The sequence below is a fragment of the Crinia signifera genome, chromosome 9 (assembly GCF_055691185.1).
Source record: "Crinia signifera chromosome 9, ASM5569118v1, whole genome shotgun sequence".
NCBI classification, from domain to species: Eukaryota; Metazoa; Chordata; class Amphibia; order Anura; family Myobatrachidae; genus Crinia; species Crinia signifera.
This window is the reverse complement of record NC_139225.1, coordinates 88,440,259-88,457,434: the sequence shown is the minus strand read 5'-3', so window position 1 is coordinate 88,457,434 and position 17,176 is coordinate 88,440,259. Positions and strand designations below refer to the sequence as shown.

Below are 17,176 nucleotides of genomic sequence, written 5' to 3'. Positions count from 1 at the left end.
AGAGTTTCATGGGTGTTCCCATGAAAAACCTGTGCGTTCCCATGATAATTCCCCGATGACGTGGGTGTTAGGGGCAGGCAGCTGATGTCAGCGGTTGTCAGCTGCCTGCCCGCTTCCCGCACAGGGTGCCCGCAGATCTGAGATACCACAGAGGTGTCTCAGATCTGCGAGCGCTGGATAAGTCATTCGCACCAAGGCTACGAATGGATGTTAATGCATAACATCAATTTGCAGCCATGCCAAAGTTTGCGGCGTGCGAGGAGGCGGACGTGTGGGGGCAGAGGGCGTCGTCTGGCGGACTCGCAAGGTTGCGAGTCAAGCAGAATATCCTCCATTGTTCTTAATTCAAAGCTAATTTGAAATGAAACTTATACCTAGAGAGAGACTGTATTTAACTGTATAACATACTTTATGTACACAAAAAGGTCAGAGGTCAAATCATTTGACCTTGAAATGTAGAAGTCAATATTTCAATCTAAAACTATTTTTTTTATGAAAACTATGGTCCCTTAGCTTCAAAACAAGACCAACATGAAAGATCTACAATTAGAAGCAAAGTTATGTTTTAGTTGATCTTGCAAGCATAAATGTCAAATTTGTTGTCATGTTTGCAACCCTGTTGCATGACACTGTATCATTGAGGGCTACAATTTTTAATAGGAAAGTAACTTTTTTATCTATCGTCCTACCAAATTTCATGAAAATCTGAGATGGTCAGGTTGGAAGCTGTGGGGAGTTGGCATGGAATGACCCATACATGAAGTATGATATGATGTAGAACAAACTTCCAACAAGTATGCATACTGTATGTTAAATCATTGTAATAATTCATAGAAAAACATTAGTGTACTGTATTTTATTTTGTTACAGTACCTTTTGGCTGAAACTACATTGTTACTGTATCTTTTATGTATCTGTTTAATGTCTGTAACCTACCTGCATATAATAGTAAAATAAAGTCCTTGGAAAATAGCAAAAAATAAATAAATAAAAAATGAGTACCAGCATAACAAATGCAACATCAATGCAAGAACTTATGTAGTATCCATTGCTTCAAATTTAACATGAATCAAAGCACCAAAGGGTTAGATATAATTCAATGCAGTGTATGTCTGGCTTAGTCCACTGCTTGATTATCACGCCTGACTGATAAAGAGAGATTGGTACCGTAGGGAAGGTGCTCACCTTGCAACCTGCCAAGGAAATATTACAGCATATTTTAGCTGCTATTATTATATGTTACTAGGAAACATTTAAGTTCTCCCTGAGAAGTATTTAATTGTTTGCTTCACTTGCAATAGGATCGAGCACATCGCATAGGCCAGACAAAGACAGTACGGGTGTTCCGACTCATTACCGACAATACAGTGGAAGAACGGATTGTGGAAAGAGCTGAGTTAAAACTGAGACTGGATTCTATAGTCATACAGCAAGGTATCTGTAATGTTTATTTCTTTACTCTTATCATATGCTCTTTTGTAGTTGGCTCAGTTATGCCTCAAATGTAGAGAAACATGATGTAGATGTAGAGGCCTCTAGTTGTATTTTTTTCCTTTAGTACTTGGTGCCTTTTGCACTTTATAGCAACCAAAAATAGGACGGTTCCTTTGGGTTAGGGCATTTAATCTCTCCCATACAGGCTTACTCCAGACCTACACAGATATGGAGAAAGATGGCCTAGATAAAAACACTCCAGTCAGTCAGCCTGACCCTACTTCAAATGTCAATGTGCTTTATGATCCTTCCAGGACTGACGCCTGCTACAGCTCTAAAGATTAAAGGCTAGGAGAAGGCTTACTGACAGAGACCATGGCTTACTGAACAAAGAGTCTGATTTGGTTATGTACTTCACAGCTGCAGGAGAGCAGCTGTGCAATACCATACAACTTACATTGTATTACATGGAGTATGTATAGAGAAGCAAATAACAGAGACACAAATTAATTGTCATTGCTAGGTCAGGTGTAAGTATTGCTGTCTGTAGGACTTATGACCCTGGTGCTCAGGTTCCTACAGCCACCACTGTACTTTCAGGTTCCAATATCTGTGTTGCACAAAAACTCCTTTTCATACTAAGCGTACGCCTTTTTCCCTGAATCCATTATGGGACGGAGTGGCCAAATATTTATATTCTAGTTTTCTCTTTAAAAGTTGACCATAAATTAAAAATAATTGTGTGGTGATGTTGTTACTCTCTCTTGGTTAGTTACTCTCTGGTTCTGTCCATTCCTCTCTGGGATTGGTTATGAAAATAACCAATAACCAGAGTTCCCTGCAGTGTATATGGAAGAGCATGATACATTAAATATTTTAAGGTCCCAATTTCCTAAAGGAAGATCTTTGCAACATGCTCCAGTCTCCCTCAATAGATTTGGAGAAAATGTGTTAGTGTAGTTTAGGATTAATAATCACATTGACCTTCATTCTATACTTGTCATAAGGATTACTGTATATAGGGTAATGATGCGTCATATAATAAACATTTTCCTTTTTTCCAATGAAGGTTTAATTGTATTTTTTTGTGACTTGCATGCTTTTTTTTATGTATGCAACAGGGCATTGCCATCACTTATATCTACGATTACAGTACATATGTGCACAATGATTTATTTTACAAAAGCAGCAGTCAGAGTGTATGTCATTTCTATCTCTAGGGAGGCTAATAGACCAGCAGTCAAACAAGCTTGCCAAGGATGAGATGCTGCAGATGATACGCCATGGAGCCACCCATGTGTTTGCATCAAAGGACAGTGAACTGACAGATGAAGATATAACCACTATCCTGGAAAGAGGAGAGAAGAAGGTAACACTGATGTTTCTTCTCCATTTCATCATGTCATTTCTGAAACTTATTTTTTCTCTTGTACTGAAGTAATTGTTTTCTGCCGAAATAGAAGAAAAAGACAGTAAATCCTGGTAAGTATATTTACTAGGGTATGAAATTATTTAACCCTATCATTGATTTCTCTCCAAAGTGCTTGGTAAATCCAACTGCACTTTAAGAGAATGCACGTTAGGAGCAATATCTTGCAAACTGCTCAGAAGAGATCCTTACTGCTCACGCATAAGAAACAGAGGGGGTAATTCAACATCATTAGGTCCCCAGCGTATTCGTGCAAGGGACCAATGGTGCAGCTCTGGGCATGCTATGGGCGATTATACACATGTGCAGGGCCGCTTTGCGAACACCTTCGGAGACTATCACAGTCGCAGGCAGTGGGCGGACAGTGGGATGGCTCATGGGGATGCCCAGCATTTCCTGGCCGTGCCCACAAAATCTATGGGTGGACACAGAAAAACACTGGGCATCCCCATGCGAATGCAGCTGTGGCAAAGCCTTCATGGGACGCCAGCATCCGCTACCTGTTCCGGCCCATACAAACGGCGTATCAGAGTGATTTTTATCTTCAAGCATGTGAAAAATCCTTTGATGGTTGGCGAACACATCCATTGCGTGCAAATGCGGCCATTCGAACATGGAAGGGGTTCGGGCATTCACTCACCCCAGGGCAGGCATTTGCTCGCCTGATGAGCGGCGTTCAACCACTCGGCAAGCCGCAAATTTATGCTGCTTACCGAGCCATGCTGAATCACCCCCAGAGTGCAGTGGTGTACAACACTGCTTGATCCATGGGTGGTTCAGGGTGGGGAAAGGGAAGTGACCTAAAGTTTTTGCAAAAAAAGGAGGTGTCATGGGCATGTTATGGGCCTGTTTCTAACTCAATGGCCGCTCTGCGGCCACAGTGACCATATCTTAAGAAAGTTACGAAAGAGATGTGCAGGCAGGGGCTGCTTGAGGAGTTGATGCAAACGATGGCTTGTCAATGATTTAGCCATCAGTTCACTTGCGCATTTCTTAGCTATGCAGAGTGAGCATGGCAGGATTTGTTAAGTCCATTGTAGAGTAGTGCACATAGTGAATGGTAAACTCCATTTGCATGTTTCGCACTTCAGAATCCATGAGAAAATGCAGCTGTGCATAATCTACGTTCACCTCTAATGCTGTGTACACACGGTACAATCCAGTATGAGATTTTGACTATATAGTCAAAATCGCATGCAGATCGCAAGCAGATCATATGCAGATCGCACAGGTTTTTACCTTGCGATCACGATGCGCGCTCCCGTGACAGCACAAATCGAAACCCAGATAGACAGGGCAGCAATGACTATATAGTGCAAATCGAATGTAGATAGCATGAACTTTATGTAGATAGTACAGAGTTAGCAAAGATTGTATAGCAGTCAAATCTTAAGTCGAATAGCAAGGGAATCTCACCGTGTGTACACACCATTAGTCACGTCATTTCTATTTAGTTCTCAAAGGAAAGTAATAGATTTGAAAAATAACACTGGAAGATAACGAAAAACTTTCTTGGAATGGACAACGGTAGAATATATTTCAATATCCTTCATTTCAGAATGTGTATATTTATATGTCTTGTGAATCTTTTTATTATGACCACCAGTATGTTTATACTTATATTGGTTAGTCCAACTCAATTTAAAACCAATTCTTTAATTTCGGATCAGATAGCTCTTGCTGTTGCTGCTCCATCGTCAAGCTCTTGAGTCTAGTCATGCTATGATGTCTCTTGAGTACAACCATATTGCACTGCAAGGATTGCACATAAAAACTATTTTTACTTGCAAGCAAAATGCTGCAGGTTGTTTTTGCCTTTACACATATTTCTGCTTTAAATATCATGGCCAAATCAACCAAATCTTTATATTTATTATATTTGGCCATATGTCTCCAACAAAAGTATAGGCTGATGATGACACTGCCACATCTGAGGACCTCTAAAATATTAGCCATTCTACAGGAGAGACGGGGAATTTAACCTGAAGTTTTTGACCTACAAGCCATATTTATCAAGGTCATTGTTCATGAAATTATACAGTGACTATTTTATTTATTTTTTAACCGTTTGTAATACAGAAATTTACATTTTTGAATACCCAGGTCATGGTTTACAGACTCAAGAAAATTGTTTGATGTTTGTCTTTCACAACACCGAGAATGTCAAGTTCATGTCTATTGTCAGAAATAACTATCTGTGTGTCCCTATATGGAAGGGACATCAAAGTCTTCTCTGGTTTGCAGTTTAGTACCAGCATCAAAAGTTTATGGCAATTCTGTTCTGTCTGTCAACCCTTCCAGAAGTGCCCATAAAGCTCATAGATGTAATGGTAGTGTAACAATTTTATGGACCAGTAGGTTACTGTCATTGCCTATCTGGATCATCTTTTAATCAGGGTAATTTCTCTGTGTTTGTGTCAGACTCATGTGCTGGCCACAATTACAGGTGATAGAATCCCTTAGCTGTTTTGCCAATTACATAAAGTAAAAATGTAACTTCTACACAGCAAATGGTTTTCCTGCATTGCGAATCCCAGTTAACCCTGAAGTAAACTGGAAAGAATCCCTATTTTTTTTTTTTTTATACAGATTGAGTATCCCTTATCCATATATCTGTTATCCAAATTATTCTGAAAACCACATTCTCCAAAATGTACTTTTTTGAAACTCTCCCAGCACCAACAAAGCAATACCATAATATTTGCACCTTGTGGTACTACAAATACACCATCATGAACACCGCCATATTATGTTATGCTTGCAGGGTCTTTGGACCTTAAGGCACAACATTTATGCAAAAAAACATTTAAGATCCAATCAGACAATGCCTCTGTGGTAGAATTATCTAAATCATTAAAGGGCACCAGGGTCCTGTTTGCATCCGACTACCACACAAAAACAAGATCCTTTTGTTGTAGATTTGGGGAAGTCATTATTGCACATCTTTTCATCTTTGCATGATGGTTCTGGGGATAGTGATCTCCACACATGTTGTGGAAGCACAAATCTTTCCATTGTCTGTCTTGCCAGATCATCAATCTCTAATACCGCTTATGTCATTGACATTGAACACTGGTGACTTTGGGCAACAGCTTTGGAGATTGAGTAGCTGTTATGCTTGCAGGGTCTTTGGACCTTAAGGCACAACATTTATGCAAAAAAACATTTAAGATCCAATCAGACAATGCCTCTGTGGTAGCATTATCTAAATCATTAAAGGGCACCAAAAGGCGCAGAATGGATTATATGGGTTGGAAAACCTATCCAGCTATTATGGCGGTGTTCATGATGGTGTATTTCTAGTACCACAAGGTGCAAATATTATGGTATTGCTTTGTTGGTGCTGGGAGAGTTTAAAAATAGTACATTTTGGGGACTGTGGTTTTCAGAATAATTTGGATAACAGATATATGGATAAGGGATACTCAATCTGTATAAGAAAAATAAAATAGGGATGCTTTCCAGTTTACTTCAGGGTTAACTGGGATTCGCAATGCAAAGCATGTTAAGTGGACAATATCAAATGGAGACCTCTACCAAGGCTAGATTTACAATGCCAAGACCCATTTTTACCTCAGTTTATTTTTGGTGTCTTTAACATGGTGGCTGTTAACTCCATGATCCTAATAGCAAAGAGCTTGTCTGATGAGGCGATTAGTACTGCTTCATGCCAGGAAAGCAGTTTAAGCACAAACATACAGTAGTGTATGGAAGACATACATCTCTTGGTTTGAGCGACATAGGTTCAGGTTGCTACTGTACCTATGGTATGAGCTGAGACTGAAGGTTCAGTTATTTGACTTTTTCATGTTTGTTTGCCAGAGAAAAGCCCTGTTGCAGTGTTAAATGCTGATGCAGGTCAACCAAAAAAAAAAAAAAAAACAGTGCTGTCTGTGTTCTTTGGTTTTTGTTAGGGTTTTATATAGTCTACCCCTGGTTGCTTGTGCATGCGTTCCCCTGAATCTACATCTGTAATGTGTTTACATTCAAAGATGATGGTTTTGGAAAGAGGGTGTTTTACATTGCGTCCACCCTTAGAGGCAACTTTGGGATGTCCCCAGTGTTATCCTGGTGGCGGAATAAGAAAAGAGGGTTTTTATTCTTAAAGTATATCCTTTTGTTTGAGTTCATTGGAGGACACTGGGTGACCTTTATTCTCTTGTTGTTTACTATGTTTATTGTATGATGTTTTAAGAGGACTTTGTTCTTTCCTCCTTTTTGTATGTTCCTTTCTATCCTCTCCTGTATCAGAGAAGGAGCACAGACAAGTGATCTAGATTTTTAATGATCCCACTCTGCTCCCACTATACCCCAGTGTTTACCTAGCGAGCTTAACAAATAGAATTTAATATAGGTACAAATATTCTCTTTTTTGTGGTATGTAAATTAACCTTATTGTCTATTAAGCTTTATTGCATTTCTATAAAGTTAAAGTCTTTTGTTACAGTAAACTACTGTTAATTATAGCACATCTTCCCTCCAGATTTCCAGATTTTAAATGAAAGGAAAACAATATTATGGTCTATAGAGCCTTCAATCACATTATTAAGTTCTGAAATGTTATTTCTCTTTCAGACTGCAGAAATGGCAGAGCGCTTAGAAAAGATGGGCGAGAGCTCTCTCAGAAATTTTTCTATGGAGACTGAAACAAGTTTATATAATTTTGAAGGAGAAGATTATCGAGAAAAACAGAAGGTAAAATTATATTTACAAGTATGTATTTAGTGCTTTATATTACAATATATAGGCTGTATTACACACTACTAGTTACTAATTACCAAGCTTAGAAGGAGCTGTTGCCAATTTATTTGGAACGTCTGGGGTGATAAAGTTGCCACACTGGTTAAATCACCTGGCACCTGGAAAGAGCTTCACCACTCTTCGGCACATGCTTGGTAGACTCTGAGGTTGTAAAGTGGGTTTTGTTTTTTCAGGGGTCCCTTAAGATGTAATGGCCCTACTGTGCCCAGCGCATGGCTGACTTAATTATGGCATGGGTACCCTACACCTGTAGTCTCCTTGTTATGGTAGAAAACAGCATGGTCTTTCTAGTGCAGTGCTGGGTGAGGATTTAGGTGGATGAATGGGCATGTTGTCTATTTTTTATTTTTCATTTCAACAGGGTAATGCTGTGGAAGTGCAACATTAAAAGTATAGCACTTCTCTGAGCAGGTTCAGAAATACATTATTTTACGTATTGGTAATAGGTGTGCACTGCAAGGAATGTATCTGAAATTGTGCTCTCTTCAGCACTTTACCTCATTACAATAGTCTTGGCCTGGACATTAAAATCTCTCTCTGCTCTACTGTGCGAAACATACATTTGTCCCTACAAAGTACTTTGCTAGAAATGCTTTATTCTCACTCAACTCAGCTCTACTTCTCCACCTGTCTATACTGAATGCAGTCTGCTGCTCAACTGCATAAGTTGGCATCCACTCAAAGGTCATCTCACGGCTTGACTACTGTAATGCTCTCCTCACCGGCCTCGCTCAATCCCAACTGGCTCCTCTCCAATCTGTCCTCAACTCTGCAGCCAGGCTTATCTTCCTCTCCCACCGCTCTAATTCTGCCACTCCCCTTCAACAAAATCTGCACTGGCTCCCATTCCCCTACAGAATCCTCTTCAAACACCTCACACTCTCATACAGGGCCATCTCTAATTCCATTGCTCCAAATATCTCTAACCTCATCTCCATTCATACACTCTCCTGCCCTCTATGGTTGGCTGAGGACTGTCATCTCTCCTCCACCTTGATCACTGCTTCCCATGCTAGAGTACAGGACTTTGCCCGTGCTGCACCCCTTCAGTGGAACGCACTCCCTCGCTCCATTAGACTCTCCCCGACCTTGCAAAGCTTCAAACAGGCACTGAAAACTCACCTTTTCATCAAAGCGTACCCTTCCACTGCATGAACTAGCTGGTTCTCTGACCCCTTGCCTGTTTATATCCTGCTATCTAGCCACCACCCACTTGCTTGCTCCTCTCGTAATCTGGAGGAAGAAGGGAAAGACTCTCTCTTCGTTCTCCCTTCTTCCTCCAAAATACTCATCCTTACTCTCCAGGGAGCACCTCCACAACAGTTACTAATTAATAGGACGAGAGTGATACTCATCCTGATAATTGATCCTTATTGTGGATATCAAATATATTTTCCTGTCATTTAAAATCACACTAACCTGTGCACTGGTCCATTCCTACAAATCACTTTTCCCAAAAAAGTAATCCTCTCGTAATCTGTATGTCTCCCCTTCCTACTAGATTGTAAGCTCCTCCGAGCAGGGCCCTCTTCCCTCCTGTTGTCAAAGCCCTCTTCTCTTCACATGTCACTCACAGCTCTAGTATACTCAAACACTCAGTGACCATCTTCGTCCGCATACTCATCTCCATCATTGGCCTCAAGCCTCTAGTTGTATGTTGATTGAGTCCTCACTACTTATATTTAAGCTGTAATGTGTATTGAACTGTGGCACTCTTTATTTGTACTCTATTTTTGTTATTTATTCAATGTTATGCCAAGTTTTGTCTCCCTGTATTGTTCCTTTGTACGGCGCTGCGAAACACTTGTGGCGCCTTATAAATAAAATGATAATAATAATCTTGCTTCGCAGACCTATGCACCACTGCAGAAATCCAGTGCAAATGTAGGTGCAAGTCCGAAGTTACATTTCCATTTCAGAGTGGCTGCTTTGTAAATTACCTATTTTACAAATAAATTACTTACTTTCTTTACAGTCTGGTGTTGATCTTTATTTCAGTATAGTGAGCAATGAGGTCATAAACTTATCCAAAATATGTCTGTAAGCTACTACTGAATGTTGCCCAAAACTTAGTGGAGCAATAAAATGATGTGCACGCTCTCTCTCTATAAATAAATAGGAGCCATAGGTGCGGCATTCGAATAGAGTATACCATATGTAAATAATATATATAATGCTTTTATTCAAGATCTTTGTAATGCAAGGTCTATTCCCAGCTGTGTCCTGAAATTTTCTCCGTAATTCACTTACAGTCAAAGTGGGCCATTCAGATCCAATTAAAGTGCTTCAGCATATGGCAAAGCAATAACATTGGTGCATTTATGAGATACTGATATAATCATTAGTCCCATGCCTTCTGACTGTTATGGTATAAGGGTGTGAATTCACAGCCATGACAGCTGTTTAGGATGGCCATGGCGCACCCTACACTGCCTCTGCCCCTCCTAGAAGATGGCGGATACCTGTGGAAATTAGGACTTCACCTATAAAAGCCACGTTTGGAAAGGCAGCTTAAGTCTGCCTTAACTCCGGTGCCACCAGGTCTTGCGTATTTACAAGGTACCGGAATATGGAAAGAGATGACCAAGAGTATACACTAACTAAAGGAATATACAAGTAACCAATGACAACAGACAAACCAGGGAGCAAAATGCAGAAGCCACTTAGTCGCATACCATGGATGACATTGTGGCATACATAAGAAAATGACACTACACAAAACACGATATTACACCACACAAAAGCACAGCAAAACCACACAAAGATACGGAGAAATACCGTAAACAGGAAATCACTCCACTGGGGTAAATATAAGCAAATTGCGCAGACCAGAAGGCAAACTCTGGAGATCCCAGAGGGATAGGGACCAGCGGGGACTATACAAATAAAGAAAAACACAATCCACCATATAACAACAGGACAAATGGTATATAAAGGAAACCAGGTCTCCATCGTGCAGAACTTATGATTACCTGGAACCGGACCAGGATTGGCAATAAGTGATTCCCAGAGCACCAAAGAAGCCAGGGGTAAGTGGAACCTGAAGCCAGGAGATTAGCTAGGACAGAACTGGACGCTGACTGCATTCCCAGGGAAGCTGGCCGGGAACATTAGGCACCAGATGGACTATACTGACCAGACTGTTGGAAGCAGTAAGCAAGACACTGGTAACTGGAAGTTGTGAGCAAGAAGCTGGAAGCTAGTCACCGGAAGCTGAAGCTATAACTGGCCTCAGGGTCTGAGTCTGCAGAAAATATCAAAGGAGCAAGAATAAAACAGGATTGTTGGAAAGGCACATGCCTCCGGAAGTACAAACTACTGCAGCTCAGACCTAAGGTAACAAGCTAATAAAGCTACAGCCTTGTACAGAACAATCACACAGAATAGAGCTGCAATAGCACAGACCCGCAACAGGAGGCCACCAGCGAGTCCCATACCAGAAACAGAATCTTGGAGGGCTCACAGAAACTGACAAAAAATAATGAGCCACAGCAGTGGCTCATGACACTGACTTTACATTGCTTGAGACTGAATTGCCCTCATAGGCCAGTATTCAATGCTCCCGATTCACAATTTTTTTCAGCGAATCGGGCTGTTTTCACTCCTTGCAGTGAATCTTTTTCACTGAAAATCTGATTCACCCTATTCAATGTTCACTGTTCTCCTAAAGCGAACAGTGAATGCCGGCCAGTTCTCTATCTCATGCTCGCTGCAATTTTCTGGTGTATTTCAATAGGGTTTTCACTAGGATTCGCTGAGAGTGTATTCAATGCTAGGATGGAGAACTGCTTTCACCCTGATTTTTGCCATGATTCACCGTTTTGCATTCAGTGAACTGGAAAGTGATCTTTTAAAATAATTTTTATTTATTTTTTGGTGTCAAAAAATCAGATTTTTTTTTTGTGAAGGGGCATGCTATTTTATTTATGTGCTTGAAGCACCTTAATATATATTTAATTTTTATTTTAAATTTTTTTGTTTAAATTTTTTTACACATTAGTGAGCAGGGGGCCGGGAGCCGCTCATTAAATATTCACACTGGTCCCGGCTTATTACGAGCGGGACCAGTGAGGCGGCTCCCTACCCCTGCCAGCTCTCCTGGGGGGGGGGGGGGGGAGGGCAGCTTCCGCTGCCTGTGTCCTCGGGAGCCCTCCTTCTCCCCCACAAATTCTGGGGCAGGCAGGTAGGGAGGCTTACATCTCCCTGTCTGCCGCCGTCCCCCGGCTACCTGCAGCAGGGGTAAAAATTCGCCGTCAGGGGAAGCGAGCCCCTGCGGCATTGAATAGTGTGACAGGGAGGGCTGGCAGCGAATACTGCAGCCCTCCGGAACCCTGCGAATGTGCAGCGAATCCTAAACAGGATTCGCTGCACATGGAGAAAAAATGCATTGAATCCCCAGGATTTAGGACCTTATTCAGGTCTGTACACGCGCATGTGAGCGCAATGTTAGAAATGCGCATGTGTCAGGTGCGTGCATCCACAGCGAAGATTGCGGCTGGTGGGCGTTGGGTAGTGGGCCGGGGACTCGCCCATGGGTAAGGGTGTTCCCATGAAAACGCTGGGTGTTCCCATGGAGATCGCCCGGTTACGTGGGCACCAGGGGCGGGTAGCTGATATCACTGAATGTCAGCTGCTTGCCCACTTCCTTCAGAATGTGCACGCACATCTAAGGTTGCTCTGAGCAACCTTAGATGTGCATGTGCCTTCCACATCATTCCATGGTCGGCAACCATGGAATGATGTGGGTGTACCCCCGCAGGCTGCAAATGGATGTTTATGTCATACATCCATTGGAAGCCAGTGCGTGCGAACACATGCTGCGAATGGGTGGCGGCCAGGTTACCATTCGCAAGGCGGGGTTTGGTGGACTCACAAGACTATGAATTTGCAGCCTTGCGAATCAACCAGAATAACCCCTTAATGTATTTGGGTGCGGCAGCAAGAACTAGGGGGGATATTTGGGGGGTGGGGGTTATTTTGGTTCACTCTTTCTGACAAGGTCCTTCTTAGATGGACAAAACCATGTGCATTGCAGGTGGGGTAGATGTAACTTGTGCAGAGATAATTAGATTTGGGTGGGGTTTTGCTTCAAAGTGAGATCTATATTGCAGTGTAAAAATAAAGCAGTCCGTATTTTTGCTACACAGAAACAAAATAACTCACCCAATTCGAATTCTCTCTGCACATTTTACATCTGCCCCCCTGCAGTGCACATGGTTTTGTGCATCTAAAAAGGAATTTGTCAGAAAAAGTGAACCAAAATAACCCCCTAGATGCCACAGTTTGACTTTCTTATGGAGGTGAAGCAGTCTTATATATACTGCGGAAACATGCTCTTTAATGCTTCACTTCACGATGTACAGTATGTGATCGCATTGCAGCATGAGTAAAGGTGCCCACAGATGCTACAATTGTACTGTGCTATGCGTTTTTGTCTGTACAATGGTTCTATACAATTTTTCTTCCAGCTTGCGATGCGATGTGCACTTGGATGCATGCGATGCGATGTGATGAACCCATGTTTGTACTGTTAAATTTCAGATGTAGTCTAAAAAGCACGTGCAGCACGTACTTTTTTAGACATACAATATCGGCCTCCCGGGAACGCGCATCGCGTCGCACAAGCCCATAAACACCACCCGATAATTGTACATAAGATGCGTTTTGTACTTAAAAAGTACAAAACGCATTCGATAATTGATGCGTCTGTGGGCACCTTAAGACATACAGAATATTCTGGAAAAAGACTTTTACAGGAACTGGTGCACAGCGAGGGATGTTAGGTGCATTGTGTAATGAGACTTGTAGTGCACGGAGGATAGTACTGTATGTTTTATTTATATAGAGCACTTTCTCTAACAGGACTCAAAACAATGGCCCTTATTCTGGTTGGTGCGGATATGTCCGCGTGCGTTCGTTCCGCTGATGTTTTGTGTTTGCGCATGTGCAGAGGCATATCTGTGCATGTGCGAAAGGGACATACGTCCAAATTCCGCATGAATTGTTTACACTACGAACAGGGGGAGGAGAGGGGCGTTCCCATGAAAACGCTGGGCGTACGTATGGTAATGCAGCCGTGACGCACGTGTAGGGGGCGGACATATGACATTGCCGGATGTCAGTTGCCCGCCCAGATCCCTGCTTTTGCACGGAGAGATGCCCGAGTGGTCTGAGCTCGCGGGAGCTGCCTGAGCACTCGGTCCTGCATTCGATGGTCTGCGACCATCGAATGATGGGGGAGGTTCCCAGAGATTGAGGAGGTGTATACATGAGAAATCCACTCCGTGCTCCGTGCGGTCAGTGGCTTACCACATTCGGACGGAGTGAGCGATCCGTACGGAAGGCGGGGTTTAGGATGCACGGTCCTGGCCGCATATTCGGCTCCGGCCGCACAGACCAGAATAAGGCCCAATGTACCTAATACATAGGATTTGGGTAGTACAGCAAATAGATAAGTCACACAGATATAAAAGAAAGCCTTGGGATAGATGTATGTGGACACATCTGTACAATGGAGGTTATTAAGACCGGATCGGTGAGGCGTGATTTGGCAGTGCCCTGCGATCACCCTGCGAATAGATAGGCACTGTCCAGCCTGAGTGAAATCCTGCCCCTTGCAAGCCTGTGAACTGCTGAGCACGGAGAAAGAGGTGGTGGACCCGCAACAGCTGTAGTTTGAAATATATATTAATTAGACTCAATGAATATTAACCAGCATAAAAAACCACTTCTGGCCAATGCTGGTGGTTATGGTGCTGGTGGTGCGCCCAGCGTTCAGCACACAGACTGAAAGTGGGGGGGTTTTTCTTGTATTTGCAGAGATGCAAAACAAAAAGACAGCAAACGCTTTGTGGGCGCACTCTTTAAATTACAGTAATGTAGGTTGGAGTTTATAGAATTAATCTAAAACAATGCTTTTATTAACTTGGTTAAAATTAAGAGTCTGGCGCAATGAAATTAATAAATGATTATTTAATTTTTAATTATTTAATTATTTATTGTGGTTTTGTTGTGTGATTGTAAGGTATACAATTATGTGTTATATTCCGAATAAAACAATTTCAATCACACTTTTCTGTATCATTTACTGCATGTGATCATCTAAGGTATATGGACCAGAGTGACCGTAGGTTGCAAAAATGAAATCAATCCCCTGGGATAAATAAATTGTATAGGGGGGGATTCGCTGCCCCACGTCAATATCGAGTAAGTATTTTTAATTTTTTGCCTTGATGGCTATTTATAGGAACACAGACAGTAGGCGGCTCCAAAGCCACTAATCCTGCGACACTATGCCCTGCACAAAAAATACCACACCTGGACTTCTCCAGGGGTCACCCACCTGGATACTGCACAGGCCCTTCACTGCTTGGCTTCCAAGTTCGGAAGGGTGTTGGGCAGACCAGTGAGGTATGGTGGTATGAAAATAGGCGGGCTGAGGTCACAGGCAGTGGCTCTAGTCAACTGACGGTATCACCAGAATTAAATACAGGCGGATTTTAAGGTAACGACCACAGATGTTTAGGTATGATAATTATATTTAGAGGTTTGCTATTTCTATATGCGCACTGCGTTAGCTGCTATGTCAAATAAATGTGCAAACTGCTGCTTACAGAAACTGACAGTTGTGCGATTTGGACAGCTGAAGAGTGAAACGGAACAAATGCAGATGCTTAAGTACAATGGTTATATGCTGGTAGTTGTTTTCAATATTATTGGCACTCTGTGCTGGCTTTTTGTTTAAATGTTAAAGGTTAAATCACAGTACCACCTGCTGGTTTCCGAGTATAACAGGTGTATGCATTGGAGAGGGTAATAGAAATGCCCTCTGAAACGGATCCCTGACAGGCACTGGTAGTGGGGTAGGTTATAAATTCAGCAATTAGTAAGTATCAAGCAATAGCAGATGTCATTCATATAGGACTGTTGATTAAGCGAGACCACACACTGACAGATCGCAGGTTTGTGGCAGATACTTTGAGTAACTGGCGCCTTGGAGTAGTATGGCAAAGCAGGGAGAATTGTGCATAAGTCAGACTTAGTACCCTGCGTGGGGTGACAGTGGTAAATAGAGTAATATGGTCGGTGGAGCAGAGCTCAGATGCAACGGCAGGGCATAGTGTCGCATAGTGCAGGGCATAGTGTCGCAGGATTAGTGGCTTTGGAGCCGCCTACTGTCTGTGTTCCTATAAATAGCCATCAAGGCAAAAAATTAAAAATACTTACTCGATATTGACGTGGGGCAGCGAATCCCCCCCTATACAATTTATTTATCCCAGGGGATTGATTTCATTTTTGCAACCTACGGTCACTCTGGTCCATATACCTTAGATGATCACATGCAGTAAATGATACAGAAAAGTGTGATTGAAATTGTTTTATTCGGAATATAACACATAATTGTATACCTTACAATCACACAACAAAACCACAATAAATAATTAAATAATTAAAAATTAAATAATCATTTATTAATTTCATTGCGCCAGACTCTTAATTTTAACCAAGTTAATAAAAGCTATGTTTTAGATTAATTCTATAAACTCCAACCTACATTACTGTAATTTAAAGAGTGCGCCCACAAAGCGTTTGCTGTCTTTTTGTTTTGCATCTCTGCAAATACAAGAAAACCCCCCCCACTTTCTAACTGCTGAGCACGGCCTGAGAAAAGAAGCTGGATCGGGGATTGGCTGCAGATCCATTTGCACGGCTGTAAAATGTTGTGCATGGTTTGCAAAATATTGCAGCCCTACGATTAGCTGCAAATCCATTCACAAGCCGCTCACCATCAAATGATTTTTCCACCGTGCGCAGTCTGTGCATTGCCCAGGACTTACTTGGTGGCTGCGAAGCCAGAGCTGAGGTCACGACTTCCCCTCAAACTCCTAGGCACGTCAGCGTTTTCCCTGACGTGCCCATAAAACAGCCCCAAATGCTGGCTTTTTTGTCAATCAACTTGCGTACAGCCAGCCATTAAGAAAAACAACAGGATTTTATCTCAGGATGACCTCGCACATGCGCGCTATGATCTGTACACATGCCTAGTCTATTGATAATCATCTGGCCTGCGGTCTGAATAACCCCCAATGTCTTTACAACCCCCCTAAAATGACATACTTGCCTCTAAAACCCTTTGTTGTTGAAATGGTTTGTCTTTATTGGCAGTTAAGACACAATGTTATTTATGTTGTTTCATTCTGGTATTGCTATAAAAATACATTGTATCCTTGACTGAAGGTTGCAGCTGAGTCATCAAGTAACCATTCAGAATCAAAATTTAATTTAATTTCTTGCTACACAATCCTAATTGGCCACTTAAATCCCATAATGTTGATTTGTAATTTCCAGTAAAGTGGATACTTTTGTAAAGTGCTTCTTTTTCTTGCCTTTGCATTTAGCTGAGCATGTTGGAATGGATAGAGCCCCCCAAACGAGAGCGCAAGGCTAATTATGCCGTGGATGCATATTTCAGAGATGCCTTGCGTGTTAGCGAACCTAGAGTTCCAAAGGTAAAGTATATTCTGCATTATTAATACATTGTCTGCAACAATG

The 17,176-nt window shown here is 42.0% G+C and overlaps 1 protein-coding gene across 2 annotated transcripts in view; it reads left to right on the top strand.

Moving 5' to 3' along the window:
- Nucleotides 1–17,176, top strand: part of SMARCA1 (SNF2 related chromatin remodeling ATPase 1) — a 157,321-nt gene that overhangs the window by 65,582 nt on the left and 74,563 nt on the right. For both annotated transcript variants that reach the window (XM_083159337.1, XM_083159338.1), the window contains 4 exons: nt 1,302–1,434; nt 2,655–2,803; nt 7,439–7,558; nt 17,023–17,133. In XM_083159337.1, coding sequence (XP_083015463.1) covers nt 1,302–1,434; nt 2,655–2,803; nt 7,439–7,558; nt 17,023–17,133 — 513 coding nt within the window. The remainder of the gene's footprint in view (nt 1–1,301; nt 1,435–2,654; nt 2,804–7,438; nt 7,559–17,022; nt 17,134–17,176) is intronic.